The sequence below is a fragment of the Python bivittatus genome, unplaced genomic scaffold (genome assembly GCF_059951505.1).
Source record: "Python bivittatus isolate LINGU-HERP-01145 unplaced genomic scaffold, Pbiv_v1 ctg000220_np1212, whole genome shotgun sequence".
NCBI lineage: Eukaryota > Metazoa > Chordata > Lepidosauria > Squamata > Pythonidae > Python > Python bivittatus.
In genome coordinates this window covers 12,796,099-12,811,672 of record NW_028277048.1, presented here as the reverse complement: position 1 = coordinate 12,811,672, position 15,574 = coordinate 12,796,099, and the positions used below count along the sequence as shown (strand labels likewise).

At 40.6% G+C, this 15,574-nt stretch overlaps 1 protein-coding gene across 3 annotated transcripts in view; it reads left to right on the top strand.

Annotated features, from left to right (window-relative positions):
* COL5A3 (collagen type V alpha 3 chain) overlaps nucleotides 1–15,574 on the top strand; it is a 116,649-nt gene that overhangs the window by 37,803 nt on the left and 63,272 nt on the right. For all 3 annotated transcript variants that reach the window (XM_088137909.1, XM_088137910.1, XM_088137912.1), the window contains exons 7-14: nucleotides 3,813–3,944; nucleotides 7,071–7,256; nucleotides 9,649–9,699; nucleotides 10,474–10,515; nucleotides 12,195–12,257; nucleotides 12,488–12,562; nucleotides 13,215–13,298; nucleotides 15,372–15,428. In XM_088137909.1, coding sequence (XP_087994035.1) covers nucleotides 3,813–3,944; nucleotides 7,071–7,256; nucleotides 9,649–9,699; nucleotides 10,474–10,515; nucleotides 12,195–12,257; nucleotides 12,488–12,562; nucleotides 13,215–13,298; nucleotides 15,372–15,428 — 690 coding nt within the window. The remainder of the gene's footprint in view (nucleotides 1–3,812; nucleotides 3,945–7,070; nucleotides 7,257–9,648; nucleotides 9,700–10,473; nucleotides 10,516–12,194; nucleotides 12,258–12,487; nucleotides 12,563–13,214; nucleotides 13,299–15,371; nucleotides 15,429–15,574) is intronic.

Sequence of the window (15,574 nt, the reverse complement as noted above, 5' to 3'; positions counted from 1 at the left end):
AGAAGTACAGAATATGGCCATGCTGAGAATTTAGGGGAGCTAGCAGGCCAGGTGGAAACCTACCTATAGTAGAATGTGAGGGTTAGAAGGGTTCTTGGAGATCATTTAGTTGAATCCTCTTCACTGTGCAGTAATCCGCTACTGCAGATCCCTGATAGATGTCCAGTCCCTGACAGATGTCCATGCAGTCTCTATTTAAACACTTCCAGTAAAGGAGAGTCTACCATCTTCTGGGGCAGCTTGTCCCTTTGTTGAACAGCTCTTATCTTAGGAAATCTGTCCAAATGAAATAATTTAAATTCACTGTTACTTATTCCTGGTTTCTGCAACAGTTCTAAATAGTTCTGCTCCATCTTCTATGTGACAGCCCTTCAGATACAGGAAGCCAGCTGTCGTGTCTCCCTGCCGTCTTCTGTTCTCCAGGCCAAATGTATTCAAGTGCTCTTCATAAATTTTTCCTTCCAGGTCCCTAATCATTTTGGCTGCTTTCCTCTGGACACACTCCATTTCTCAATCTCCTTCTCAAAATGTAGTGCCCAGAACTGAAAATACTCTAGGTATCGCATAGCTAACATAAGATTGAGAGAAACAGTAACATGCATAGAAATTATGCATAAACAAATGTACTCTTCTAATGTATATATTTTGTACATACCTTTCCTACTCTAATTCTTGCAAATGATTTTTTTGAATTGCAAACTGCCTAAATTTTCTGAAAATGGATATCAGTGTTAGGACATTGATTATGCATTATCAGTACCAGGTCCTAGTTTGGGTCTGCCATGGAAAATATAAACATGGCATTGGAACTTAGGGTACTGTGGCTTGAAGAGGTTAATTGAAGGGAAAAAAATGCTACTGATTAATCAGCACTCACTTCCACAAGAATATTTGAATCCAATTTGCTTTCCTGGTGATAATGGGTTTCATATTTCCCTTTACCTATTTTATTCTCTTTTTTTCCATGTTCCTGCCCCTGTTTTCTCTACTTTGGTGGTTTTGAAAAGGAGGATAGCAGAAGTTTTCTATGAGCTAGGGCTTTGCCCTTGCAGTTCAGGGGCAAAGAAGATGTCCCCCACTATTTTACTGCTCTTATCCCAAAATATGAAGGATTAGTATGTTACAGACTTTACTCAATCACCACATGCTGGTTGAATGTGCAGAGCATCAGACTGTATGCTTTTAAATAAAGATCTAAAGGTTGTTAGGAGAATCTTCTAACTTCCTGCTGGCATTATCTACACAGTGGAAAAGGACGTTCAAAATGGTACCAAATAGCTCACAGCTGTAATAACAGCTACAGATTCAACCATTATTCTTAGTTATATATCTAAGTTGATTGTAAGTTACAGGTTTATGGCAGTTGAATACTATGTACACTCTTGTTTAATTTTGTTGGCATCACTAGGCTTTATATATTACATTTTACTAATTTGGGGGATTTGTAATTTTATTTTGGAATCTGGACATAAATAGTATCTTAGAGTTTTGATGGACTTTCCTGCATGGTTGTTGATTCTTTTCTTCTGATGGTTTTAGCTTACCGTCAAACGAATAAATTTGCATTTTGTTTTCCCCTTGTCTTCCACTAATGATCTTTTTATGTCCCCAAATAAGCATAAGCATCCCCAAATGTGTGAAATACAGGACAGAGGATGCTGAGTTTATCCTGCCAGTGAATCATTCTTGCCTTGGCCAGGGGGAACCCTTTCTCTGCCAAATGGAGCAACTGGCAGAGTTCCTTTCTCTAGAATCAGAATTACAGCTGTTGGGCTGTTCAGTATTGGCAATAACATAGCATTTCTCTTTTCCCTTTCTAATCTCTTCTCAGGAAGAAGTTGCCACCCACTTATCCTTTTTTTCTTTCCTAATGTAGGCACACTTCATTTCATCTAATTCTGCAGACACCTATCTAGCAATAAAGTTTGCTGTGTATTTGATCAGGTAGACAGTCATGGGACCTCGTTTATACCAATTCCTTTTGTACGTGAGTGAAATTGCAGTCCACATAGTTAATCCTTTGGGTAGATTTTGGCTTAGTCAATCCATTTTTGCAATCATGCCCTACTGCATCCTGAGACATCTTTGCAACGCTTCAAGTTCTAGAAGCATTTACCAGACTGATTTGCCTTTTCAAAAGAAACTCCTTCAAAATGAAAAGTTATTCACTCTTATTTATGAACAAAGTTTAGGAGGTGGCTGTTCTGCAGTCCCAGGAGTCTGTAAAGAAGCTATTTCAGGAGGAGTTTAGGTCAGTAGTAAGGTAGATGGAAGAAGACAGAGTTAGAAGAGTTACTTTAGGATGGACATATATGTGTGTGTACAAGCGTGCATGCGTGCACATATGCACACACACACAATTGCCAAAAAACCCTATATGATTGCTTCCATGTAATCACCAGGATTTGAACTCTACCTGAGGGCATCTTTAGGTAAAGTTGGCAGCAGTTTGAAAGTGGCTTGTCATTGCATTCTTCCTGCATCCAAGTTAGTACTTGATCCAAATATTAACTAGGCCTTACCTTGCTTAGCTCCCAGGCCTTGACAAGTTCATCCAGATTCAGATCCCACTTTGGGATATACTTGAGATTAAACTGAAGAACTTAGTGCATGCAAGAGCCTTTGCAAAGGTTTTCTTGTGCATCATCAGACTGAGAGGAAATATTTGACTATTTCAGATCTGTTGTCTTTACGTCTTTTCTGCTCCTGCAGTCTAGTGGAATCTTCAGAGTAATCACAAGGATTATATGATTCCCTGATGCAGCATCTTTTTCCCCAATAACTTTGAGTTTCAGCAACGGAAATGGACAAGCCTTATTTCTTCCTTAGGACTGAGTGATGTTCCTTATGCAGTTACATTTTCATCAATCCTTTTTTCTTCTAAGGCCCAGTTCATGGGAATTTTACTTATGTGTAGAGGTCATATGCAATAGGAAAACAGTACTTTTCCCTGGGTGCTATTATGTCTTGCCTCAGGATCTGCTGGATGTTTGCTTGTGAACATAATGCATGGGGTACATAAATTGGATGTAGACTTTAAATGAATGGCTATGAGTTCATATAGAAATCAGAAAATGACAGTACGGGGCGGACCAAAATTCAGTGAACATCAGGCACATCAGTCCTGGAAACTGATATACCCAGTACTTAGATGTCCAACAACCCACACAGTTTACTCAGATATGGTTGGTGGGCTGGGCAAATTGGCAGAAGAAACTCTATTCCTCATGTAGATTTTGTAGTCTCTTTACAGATGTCCAGATGTACGGATCGGCCCCAAATGTGAATTTTCATACCAGGTTTTCTGAGTTTCCTAAGTCTCAGAGTGAGAGACCATACTTAATATGCTTGAAAGCTCAGCTGTGTTTCTGCCTCTTTCCCCATATGGCATGGCCTCTGATCCACTAGAGCTTTTGCCCTTTCCTACCAATCTCCACTCCTAGATCTGCTAGCAATCATTGTTTAACTAGTAGGTGCTGCCAAATGTATTTCAGTGTTTAAGCCCTCAGGGAACCTGGTAGATATGATGCCAGGAGATTTTACACTGAAAGCTTAATCTTTTATAATAAGTTCTAAAAACATCGCCTAGGCACAGAGGTATGAAAGGCTGTTTCTGCTCTAACCTCAAGACACGAGATTCTTATTGGCCTGAGTTTTCTCTTATATCATGACCACTTTAGCTGACTTTTGGCTGCTGGCGTATTTCTAACCCCTGAAGGATTTGTACAAATCTGTGTGCACACTGCTAAACATACATTGCCAAATAAGTTATACAGATTTCTAACATCTTATGCCTCCCCATCACCCTCAAGAATGAGACTCCAATTGATGCTAGGCCAACGAAGGCAGCAACTGAGTTCTGGGAAGAGAATCCTGATACAGGGCCTGGCGTCCTCACTTCTACTACTGTGACAGTCAGCTTTAACCTTACCGACCGTTATGAGGTAAGATGGCTATTGCTTCCAAGGCACCAGGGGTGTTCTTTCATTCCCAGAGCCTAAAGAAAGTAGGAAGGGGGTGAAAGGCATTGGTTGGGATAGAGATAAAAATGGGAAAGTCTAGGTGCAGTACTTTTTCTGTTCTGAAAGCTGTATTTTGGATTTTGAGCCAGCAGAGGCCCCACTCCAAAATGTAGTGAATGGCCCCAGAAACAGCTAAAGTTAATTGGATTTAATTTACTCCCCAATGATGTATTCAATAATTTACTTCATCTGTTTCACTGAAAGTATAATTTGGCATCTAATTTTGAAGGTCTCTAGAGGATGTGCTCAAGGCTTTGAGGGCCACTTAAACCCTAGGGCCTCAGTTAATTCATTTATGGTCTGTCAAAGTTCATGAATGCTATAGAGACCTTAAGGCCACAAATTGCCTTCAGACCAAGCATATGGTCCCACTTTCCTAGGACTTTATCACTTCAAAATGCAGAATCCAGAATAATGTGTTCAAAGAATCTCTATTGCCAATCTTTAGGTACAATGAGGTGGTCTACTCAGGTAGCTGTCAGGGAAGTATTTGGATTGGGGCCACGTCCCTACCCATTGTCCTCCCAAGCTACTGCCTAGAGCAGCCAGTTGTTCAATGTTTTGCTTGCCCTGGCAGTTTTTCACAGTAAGATATTAGGCTGGGAGCCATGTTAGGCATTTGCAAAGTGGCTGCCTTCTCTGGACCCTTCCTTTTCAGAGTTTTCAAACAAGGCATTAAGATGGGTAGGCAGCCACTCTCAGGAGCAGCCCCAGCTTCTTCAATACTTTGCTTTGAATGCTATTCAGAAAAAGGCATTGGGCAGCTACAAAGTAGGTGCTGTCCCTGATATCTTGCTCTGAGGAATGCACAGAGTAAGGTTTCTGGCAGTCTGCCATACCAGAGAGCTGCACCCATCCTGAAACCTTATTCGTGTGGCTCTTCAGGGCACTCATTGGTCCACTGGCCTACTTTAATGGCAGGAATTATCAAAAAGGGAGAATGGTAGAAGTGGAAGTGGCAGTCAGTGGGGGATGGAGCCAACACAATGTACAGAAAAGGCAGTTGAGGTAACCCATTCAGCTGGCAGGTCCTTCTGGGATACCCAAAATCTTCCTAGTTTTAGTTTTGCTGATTGTGCAGAATAGAGGAACATCTTCTTTTGTGTGTAAATGGAGGATGTTCATGGTTTGACCTTACCTACTAGTGTACTGTGGCCTCCAGAAGATTATCCATGATCAGAAAGTAGCCCTCAAACTGTTATAACTGATCCTGTTACAACCCGAACATTCATGTATTTTATATGTGGTGATATCTTGGCATTTGGGTGTGTTCAGTTATGCACACCCCTAATAGGAAGTGCCATAGTCTCAGAGAAGCTATGCCACATGCTTTTGCCTAACATTACAATTGTTTTTGTTAAAATCATGGAGATGGAAGCTGGTCTGGCTCCAGCCACCCCAAGCTGTATACTGAGCAAAGATTGTACCTGGGATTCCCACATCAAGGCTCAATTATAGTTCAGTGACATCAGCCTCAGGTTCTCTACCCCTGTCATATAGATTCAGTGTCTAACCTTTTCTTTAAAATCCTCAAAAGAGAGTTTATAATAAGCCTTACTGAATTGTTGAAAGTGCTGAATGGAATGTGCTTTCAGGACCTCACTGTTGAAAGAATAACTGGACATACTCTTATCTCAATGGGGTTGCACATAACTAGTAGCAATTTGGTGATTAAATTACTGCTGGGAAAATCCAACTGTATGTTGCAGTCATTTCCCATGGGATAATTGTAAGAAATGATGTAGACATTTCTAGGGTACAGTGTAACTATGACTGTCTGGGACAGAAATCACTGAGCAGCAGTTCTATTCTCCCTTGTACAATGCAAGAATAGTAATTCATTTTCCCTCTCAGTGTGTGGCAAAAGCAAAGAAGTAAAACAGTAATTTAATCCATATGCATTGGAAGTGTACACTTAGTTTAGGGTAAAACAGGAGTGGGAGGATAGTAGTTTGGGATCTACTGGCAGATCTTTAGATGATTTGCGGTAAAGACGTTGAACTTCCAATTGTTTATCCACACTTCTTCAGAATTATGGAATCTACTCCTTGAAACTTTTCTCCAATCTCTATTTGTTTGGGAGAGCCCTTGCTAGGCTTTTTAAATTGGATTAAGATTTTAGCTATGACATTGGTTGTCCCTTGAACAACTTGAGCATAGTAAGAATGGGTAGAGGGGATATAATTTGAAAAAATAGATAAAACAAAATGGCTTGCCCTAAAATATACTGCTGAAATGATGAAGATGGGAAGGGAGTAACAAAGAGTAGATTTTTGGCTGAGACTTGGATTCATTTCTGGGATACAAAGACAATCCTGAGCTGCTTTAATTAATTTAATTAATTAATTAAAGCGGCTTTATTTTTAAGTGTACTGTATATATAGTTGCTTCAGTTGGTGGACCTTGAGGTTCTAGTAAGCAAAGCAAAACAAAGATAATAAAATAAAAACAAAGTAGACCCCCAAAGTCTGAATTTTGCTGCCATTGCTTATAAATTAATATGGGAATAAACTACAAATTGTATTTCCCTTATCATTTAACGTTACTATTGTGTAAATCCATAACTTCTTCAGATGTACTCCAACTGTTGAACGCCCAGCTCAGTCACGTGTATTGTAGAGGGAAAAAAATCTGCTGGACTGAATCTTGGGTTCATGTTCCCCATCCTATCTAATTTAATAAGAGGCTACATATGACCACTTCCATAATTTGTTAGATCCAATCACAATGGAAGTTGGGCAGATATGCATACAAATAAAGACTCAGCAGTCTGTGGATCAAACAAAGTATTGTGTTCAGGAGGGGGAATATGCGTACTTGAGGCTGTGTCCCACACAAAATCATGTACCCAGATTCCAGAATATGCATATCTGCTGGCCCAACAGGAGTTGATGAACAAAGTTTATTTTCTTTTAATAGAATGTAATTGTGGGGGGGAGAGAGAGTCACATTTAGGAAGAGTCCAATAGTGAGTATGCAAAATAATTATCATTAAATACATCTTGGATGCTCTGCTGTATTTCACGTCTCCTTTCCTAATCCCAACAGGACCTTCTTGGAGAAGAGTATTTGATCAACGAGAACACAGACCTGAATGCCAATGACACTTACAGAGCATTTGATGAGAGACTTGACAATAAAGATTATGAGGACTACTATGACCGACGAGGGGCCAGTGAGGCAGAGCAGTATGATCCAGCTGAGCGCATTGAAGCCACTGCCCAATTTCCCAAGGTAGCAACTTTACAAACCTCTCTAAGCGATGGTTAACAGTCTTAGCACTATGGAAGATAATCCCATTTCATTCTGGGATGCATTCCTTTGATATGGATCTGCATTAGCACACAATTCGGTGCATGCCTATTTGGAATTAAGCTCCATTTTACTCAGCGGTGCTTGTTTTTGATTGTATAAGTTCAAAAACGTACTGAATTTTAACCAGTTGGAATGCAATTATTTCAATTCTAATTAAAAGATAATCTTGCAAACAAGAGACACCATTTAAACAGTTTAAGCTGTTGGAATAAGGGAGGAAAGGGCCAGTCTCTGTCTTGTATTAGAAATACTGTTTGTACGAATCTCTTGAAAATAATAGTAAAATCTGAGAGCCAGCTTAACGTTCTTCCCACTGCCAGAGCAGAGTCTTAACAATTATGCTAGTGTTTCTGCACATAAATTGCTCCTGATTTGCACTCCCCCTTAAACTCTTTCTGTTGCTACATTGTTAGGCCCTGACCCTCAGCTGCACTGATCGTTGAGGGTCAAGACCCAGAGTCTCATCTGAAATCCATCAGAAGATGGAATAGCAAAGGGTGACTTGACCACCAAGTCCTCTGCCTGGACTGTTGCAGTTTCTGTCACCAACAGAGCTACAGAGTATTTTGTAATCTGCCTGTCATGTAATCTGCATCTGCGTAACCATGCTGTCTTGCCCACCTGTCCCCCCACCTCACCCAGTTTAAATCCTACATCAGTCTAGCCAGCACATGCATCTGATGAAGTGAGTTGCAGCTCATGAAAGCTTATGCCTTTGAATAAAATGTGTTAGTCTGAAAAGGAGCTCCCAGACTCCTGATTTTTGTCATCAACACTGGGAGCCCGTCAAAGAAGCTGAATCCACTTTCAGTCATGCTTCCACTGTGCATCAGGTTGGGTTTGTTAATTCCATATACATACATACAACCAGAGTCTTTCTTTATATTAAAAAAAGTCACAAATATAATTCAAAGTTTACATGAGTAGAGTGGAGATGAGAAGGAAGTGTGTTGGCGCCCAAAACATATTTTCAGGTGTTTCTCATGTGCAAGATGCTCCAAACATGCCAAACGATCTCCCATGGAACTCGCTATAGATTATTTTAAAAAGAGAATTTTCTGTGTTTAAAGAAAAGAAATTCTAAAAAATGGACTCTGCTGCTTCTCAAAGAGATATATCTATCTTCACCTAGATATTTGCCAAGAGTGCCCTATTTTTATTTGGGACTTAGGAGCACTGAGACTCCTATGATGTTAATCATGAGTATCTATTTAGGAATGGCTTGTTGTCCCCGTCCCTCACCCACTCTTTTCCCAATGGCCAATTGCCACCAGGCCAGGGTGGAACCTTGGCATCTAAACCAGCCAATCAGGGTGGACTTGCTGTTTTCTGAGCCTTCTGACTCAGTCCAGCTCTGTGCTGAACCACTGTGCATTCCCATAGTGCATTATTTCTCATGGCAAGGATTTCAGTCACACCTTCTGGGCTAACAAATTGCTTTTGAGCAACATCAAATATTTCCTTCAAGTCATGCTCAACTTTCAGCACCTACATGGACATGAAGAAAGAAAACGGGTTTGGCGCTGCCTTTTTCTGGGATTTTTTTGGTACTTTCTAGTCTAGCCAGTAGCCCTGATATTTCCTGCTGGTACTAATCATAGGCAGTCTGGCTTAGCTTCTTGAGATCAGCAAAAATTGCTTCAGTGCTGCCACCTAGTTCAGATCAAACACTATAAACCACTGTAAATTAAAACACAATAAATATTGTTCTAAAAAAATCCTATTTTCTGGGATCCTTCTGCTCTGAATCAATAGGTGCGTAGGAATAAGGTGCTGGGATGTTAATTGATTTTATCCCTTTGTTCGATTTGACTCTGTGTTGTCTTTGCTCTTTTGCCCTATGCCTCTGGGACTGAGTTTGTTCCAGGGACCAAGTCATGGAAAGTTCTAGAGCTTGCTGCCAATGTCTGGAGATATTAAATGATTCATTTGCTCCTATTTCTCCCACCATGCATTAAACCTGGGGAAGTGTGGGATAACTCATTTTACAAGAGAGGTCACTGGAGATTGCTTCCTATCTAAGCTAGCCCTCAGTGCCAGTTCTCACATTCAGCAAACTCAGAAAAATCCCACTCTTTTTTCCAGCAACTCATATAGTCCAGAATCAAACCCACTTTCATTTAAGATCCAGTAACTTGTTTCTGTTTGAATAGCAAATGACATAAGGTTTGTGGCTCAGTAAATCAGACTGAAGAACCAGTCATCTCGAATTGCTTCAGTTCAGTCTCCTCTACTCTAGGGCAATGCAGATTCTCACATTATGATAACCACTGGCTATCATGGTGATTATTTGTTTCCTTTGTGTCTGTAGCAACAACCAAATCTGAAGGGACAGAAAGGGGAGCCAGCTGTCATTGAACCTGTGAGTAGGATATGTTTTCTGTTCTGGCTTTGCCAAGATCCATCAACCTGGTTGGAGACTGAATTTCACCACCAAATGATAGCTTGGGGTTTGTGGTCAATCCCATTTTGATTCTTGGAAGAATAAACACCCACAACTCTAGTGGGTTCCAAACAGTTGAGAGATGATACCAGCAATATGCCCTGGAAACTTGAGATGGAGCTTCAGACTGGCAGCTGGGTCCTGGATGAGAACAAAAACCTTGCTGATAAATATAAAAACAAATGTTTACAGGTACATGAGTATGGGAAACCTGCTCCTTGACTGCATTCCTAGAGTGGTTTCTGAATCTTAGTTGAAGTTTGTGTCCGTTTTATTATTGGCAATGATATGCTGGGTTCTCCCGCCGAAAAATATAGGTCACAATATAGTTTTCTCTCCTGAGCATGGCTAACTTGTGCATCATTTCCTATTCAGAATCACTGGCGTACTGTATATCACCATAATATGTTATAGGTACAGGTGGTCTAATTAGCTACCTATTTTTTTATTCATTCAACCATGATGTCTACAAGTTTGTTGCCTTTGCAGGGCACTCAACCATCAGCATGCAAGTGGTTATTCCTCAGGAATTAAAGAATCATTAGGGTTTTCTTACCCTTTCTTACAAGTTGCTTAGAGGCAGCTATAGTCACATCATATGACTTTGGGAATATTCATAGGCTATGTAATCACCTTTTCCCTTCTGAACCCAATTCAGGGTTGTTAAATCTTTCTCTTTTCTTTCTGTTGTAGGGTATATTTTTCGAAGGGCCAGCTGGATACCGAGGTCCGCAGGTACGAGACATAATAAGTATGATGTCATCAGTTTTCCCAGCTACTGTAAAGCTGTTTAGGAGGTGGTCACCTCCTTTCTGTGTTTCTGTTCTTTGTTTTTTTTTCTTCTCTGGGCAGTGGGGAGAAGGATTTGCAAAAGCACAATCCAGGTTGGTGACATTACAAACAGGGTTAGGGGATAGACCTATCTCCATGTGTTTCTGCTCCTTTTTCTGCCTTCCCCTCTGTGTTCTTAGATGGGAAATGCAAAAAGATAGGGATGCCTTGAGAGAGTTGATTGCCACAGGCCCTCTGTAGGGTTTTGTCTCAGTCATAGATATTTGAAAAGATATTTAACATACAGGAAACCAGCTTGCAGGGCCTGGGGTAAATAGTTGAATCCCAAACATCAACAGGCTGTGTTTAAATTTATTTATAAATTTAAACTTCATACAGTCTGATTACTCCCATGAAAATGACCCAGTGAAGTGTGCTATTTGTACATGATCAGTGAATTTGCCTAAAAACTCCCAGTACATTTCATAGCAGAGTGGGAATTTGAATGTCTTTCTGGCTCCTCCTTCCCCCTTCCCCCTTCCCCCGCCCCATATTTCGGCATGAAAGTAACAGTACTCTCTGTTTGGTTTTGCCAGACATGCCTACATTTGCCATGTCAATTCTGTTCTGATACCTAGATCAGTGCTATCCTTTGCATAGCTTCTGAATGGACTATGTCCACTTTGGAAATCCTGATGATCTTCAGATGTTCTTGAGAGCTTAGGAGCTCACAGTCAAATTGTTACATGTGCTCTGTTGTTTTCAAGGTCTTCTTCAAAACAGAAATATAACAACCAGAGTCAATTGCAAAAGAAATATAAAAATTAAAGAACAGGGTATCTCTGAGCACATTTGGAAGTTAGATACCTGTTTCCTGAATTGAATCCTCAAGCTGTTGATGCCTGGATAGTTAAGAAATCTTCACTTCAGCAGCTTCACTTAGGAGAAAAAAGTTATGAGTAGCTGGGAGTCTGAGACTTCCATCAGTCTGTTGAAGATAATCCAGGTCACAACCTGTATTCTGATCATTGATCTCTTAAATAATTTTTATTTCCTCAATATTGCCTTCCTGTAACAAATTATCAATTTCTACAGAATGAAGAGACCAACCGTTCTCCCATTCAAACTTCCCATTCATTATAAGGAAGTAAGCAAACAGGAGTACCTGTCTGGTCAGATGGACAAAAAAAAAAAAAAAAAATCAGCCTTGGATTTGTGGAGTTAGATTTGAGAACTTCTTTTTTCAATAAAGTCATGTCAGCTTCTGTTGCTTATTTGTAGACTACTTATAAAACATGCCATATGTATTTGAAATTTTAGTCCAGAAGTACAGAGTTTTGCAAATGGTTTAATCCAAGTACATCTGCAGAAGTGAACCAAGTGATTTATGTTTGTATTCAGTTACATTATTCAGTCTGTTTCTGTTATTCATAGGGAGGAAAAGGAAGCTATGCATAATTCTGAAACTTCATTGTCTGCAGCCTGATTTTTTGTACAACCAGGCATGCTATTGTTGCTGTAGACACATTTAATACAATATTGGCCTTGGGTATTACTGGTGTCATGATATTTCTGTTTTAGAAGAGGAACCGTGTGTGGGATTTTCTTCATTTATCTTAATTTTCTGCTGTATCACTTCCCAGGGAGAGATGGGTCCAATGGGACCAGCAGGGCCACCAGGGTTTCCAGGAGATCCTGGTGAGCAGGTAAGGAAATCACTGTGTGGTTCAAAGGAATGATAGTCTCCTCCCTCTCCCGCCTGGGGATTTTTCATCTTCTCTGAAAATGGTGGGTGTGGGGAAGAGAGGATAAGGAATTGCCGGCATGTGCCCCTTTCAGTGTACCTCTTTGACAAGTCCCAGCTTGACGTTGCTTTTTTTTAGCCCAAGATTTCTCAGGAATGATTGATAGGGATATCTTATTCACTTTTGCACAGGGACCCCCAGGACTTCCAGGCCTTCCAGGAGCTGATGGGCTACGTGGACCTCCGGGGACAATGCTCATGTTGCCAGTAGGTGATGCAGGGAGATGAGTCAGAGTTGAGAATAAGATATGCTTGCAGGAAACAACATCAACCTGTCTGTCCCTTTGAGAAACACATTCTAGAGGGATGCTGTTTTCAGTTCTAGTGGATATTTGATGTGAAAAGAGGGCCCTTTTCTAGCTTCCAGGGCATTATTTTGAGTATATTACAGGTGAAAAAGAAGTGTTGACATTGGTTATAAAATAAGATCCCAGAAGATAGATTAGGTACGAAACAGATCAAGGGGAATTGACCTTTACTATGGCCAAGTATCCAAGAGAGAAGTTATTTGATATGGAAAGGATAGTCTCACAAAGTTTGAAGACTGATAAGCTAGGTTCGAATATACAGTTCATCCCTCTATTAAGAACAGAAAAGTTGATTATCTTTAATACCAGAACATTTTGGGTTTTCTATAGTTGAACCCATGTTCTACCCACCTGGCACCAAACAAGCATCACAGCAATACTTCCACTACTAAAATGTGCATGATGCTTTCACTTAAAAATACTGAAAATGAAGATTTGCTTTTTTGCCAGGAATGTCATAGTGATGGCCTAATGTCATTTGGTTAATCTAGCCATAGCCTCACTAGTCCATTGTTCCCTTCCTTGAATTTGTCTTACTGATCCATTTCCAGTTCCAGTTCCGTGGTGACATAACTAAAGGCCCTTCAGTGTCATTCCAGGAGGCCCAAGCCCAGGCTATTTTACAACAAGCCAAGGTAAACATTGTGGGCAGGTGTATGAATATACGCGCATGCGCTAAGCTTCTTTGTCTTAAATCTTGATTTCTCCAAGTAGTCAACTTGTTTTGCACCAGCATTCAACATTCTTTTCTCTCCCTTTCCCTTTCCCTTTCCCTTTCCCTTTCCCTTTCCCTTTCCCTTTCCCTTTCCCTTTCCCTTTCCCTTTCCCTTTCCCTTTCCCTTTCCCTTTCCCTTTCCCTTTCCCTTCCCTTCCCTTCCCTTCCCCTTCCCCTTCCCTTCCCTTCCCTCCCTCCCTCCCTCCCTCCCTCCCTCCCTCCCTCCCTCCCTTCCTTCCTTCCTTCCTTCCTTCCTTCCTTCCTTCCTTCCTTCCTTCCTTCCTATCTCTCACTCTCACTCTCACTCTCACTCTCACTCTCACTCTCACTCTCTCACTCTCTCTCCCTGGCATGGAACAGCATCCTCCAGCGATATGAACACCCCCAACCTGCTCTCCTTTAAATATGCCTTTAAGACTTGGCACTTTTCCCAGGCTTTGGGACAGGGTAGGATGTGGATGACCTCTTTGAGCAGTTTTACAGGTTCTTAAGGATGTTTGTTCCACTGGGATGATCACTTCTTATTTCTGTTCTGGTTGATGTTTTATATTCTTTTTAAATTCTTAACACCATCCAGAGGTGTTGAGTTCGATGGCCTTCAAAATGTGAATTATAAATGAATAAATTGGAATAATAATATTGCAGGCTTTCAAGTGATTTCTGAATCATATGGCTCATCACAGAATATCAGCTAATCACCTAAATCACTCTATTAATACATTCATAGCCTGTCTGTTAAGTCACAGCATCCCGATTCTCTCAGTGAGGCTATGTCCCAGTTTAGGCATCAACCACCTGGGTGTCCTTGGGCCAGTTACTCTCCCTCAGCCCTAGGAAGGAGGCAGTGGCAAACCACTTCTGAAATCTTGCCAAGAAAACTGCAGGTAATTCTCCAGGCAATCGTCAGGAGTCAAGACTGACTTCAAGGCACTAAATAAATAAATAACAATTAAACTGTGGGGTCAGCAAAGGTTTGATCCCAAATGGTTCTGTGTTTCTGTGGGCTTATTTTAATCTGATTATCCATGTCAAGCAAACTTGAAAGAGGAATCATAAAGAGTTAGCCATCCCTTCTTGCAACTGATATAAAGACAAAAGCCTAGAGCAGCCCCACAAAAACGAGCCTGTCTAGAAACTCCTGTTCTCTGATTATTTTACTTTTCATACACTTTGAAATCATATTTGTATGTGTGCATATGTGAAATAGGGACAGGGTTTTTTTCCCCCTCTGGAAGTTATAAAACTACAGTAAGTGATAACTATCAGCCAGCTTTATAGTGATAATGGCCTTTCCTCATTTGATCAGAGCATCCATGTAGTCAGTTGCCACTCATGGCAGAGAATGTTTACTCCAGGATGTAGCAACTGTGTTACCTGTGCCATGCAAACCCATTCTAAGACTAAAGGTTTCCCATATAGAAGATTCACATTCTGTTTCAAGGAATAGTTTAGTAAATCAGCTTAAGCAGATGAGTCATCATAAGATATAGGAAAGAAACAAAATCTTTACCCAGCCCAATGGCAAACTGATTTGGATATCGTTGATTTAGGATTTTTTAAAAAAATGGTCCTAAATTAAATTTGTACCTGAGCTGAGAGTTCATTTGAAGAACAGATGATATTTACATAATTTAGGCTAATGATATAGTTGTACCCTAAAATAAGATGAATAACATGCCTTTTCTCATTGACTTGAATCAGATAGATGTGTTATTTCTGTTTTTAGCAATGATGGCCTAAGGGTGAAATTGCTATTTGGTCAAAACCAAGCAAAACCAAGACCGTTCCAGAGCCCTTCTCCACGTCCAGTGATACATTGAGAAAAATGAAGATGAATGAAACCATTGCAACACAAACCTTGCTTTTTCTCCCATCTTTCATCCCTATGTCAAGCCAGCATCTTCTTACCCCTCCTTGCTTATGGTTACCCAATGAACTTCTCCCCCATTCCTTTTGATTTTGCTGTAACTCATCATTTTCTTTGTCTTCTCAGCTTTCCATGAAAGGGCCCCCCGGCCCAATGGGACTTACGGGCAGGCCAGGACCACTAGTGAGTAAATGGGATTATTCAAAGCTGATCTATACATTGAGAGTAATGGGAAAATGTTTTAGGAAATGTTTTGATGTTCATAATCATCTCAAGGTTAGCTTTGTAATGTTTGTGTACTGTATTTGGGCTGGAGTAGAATGTTCTTC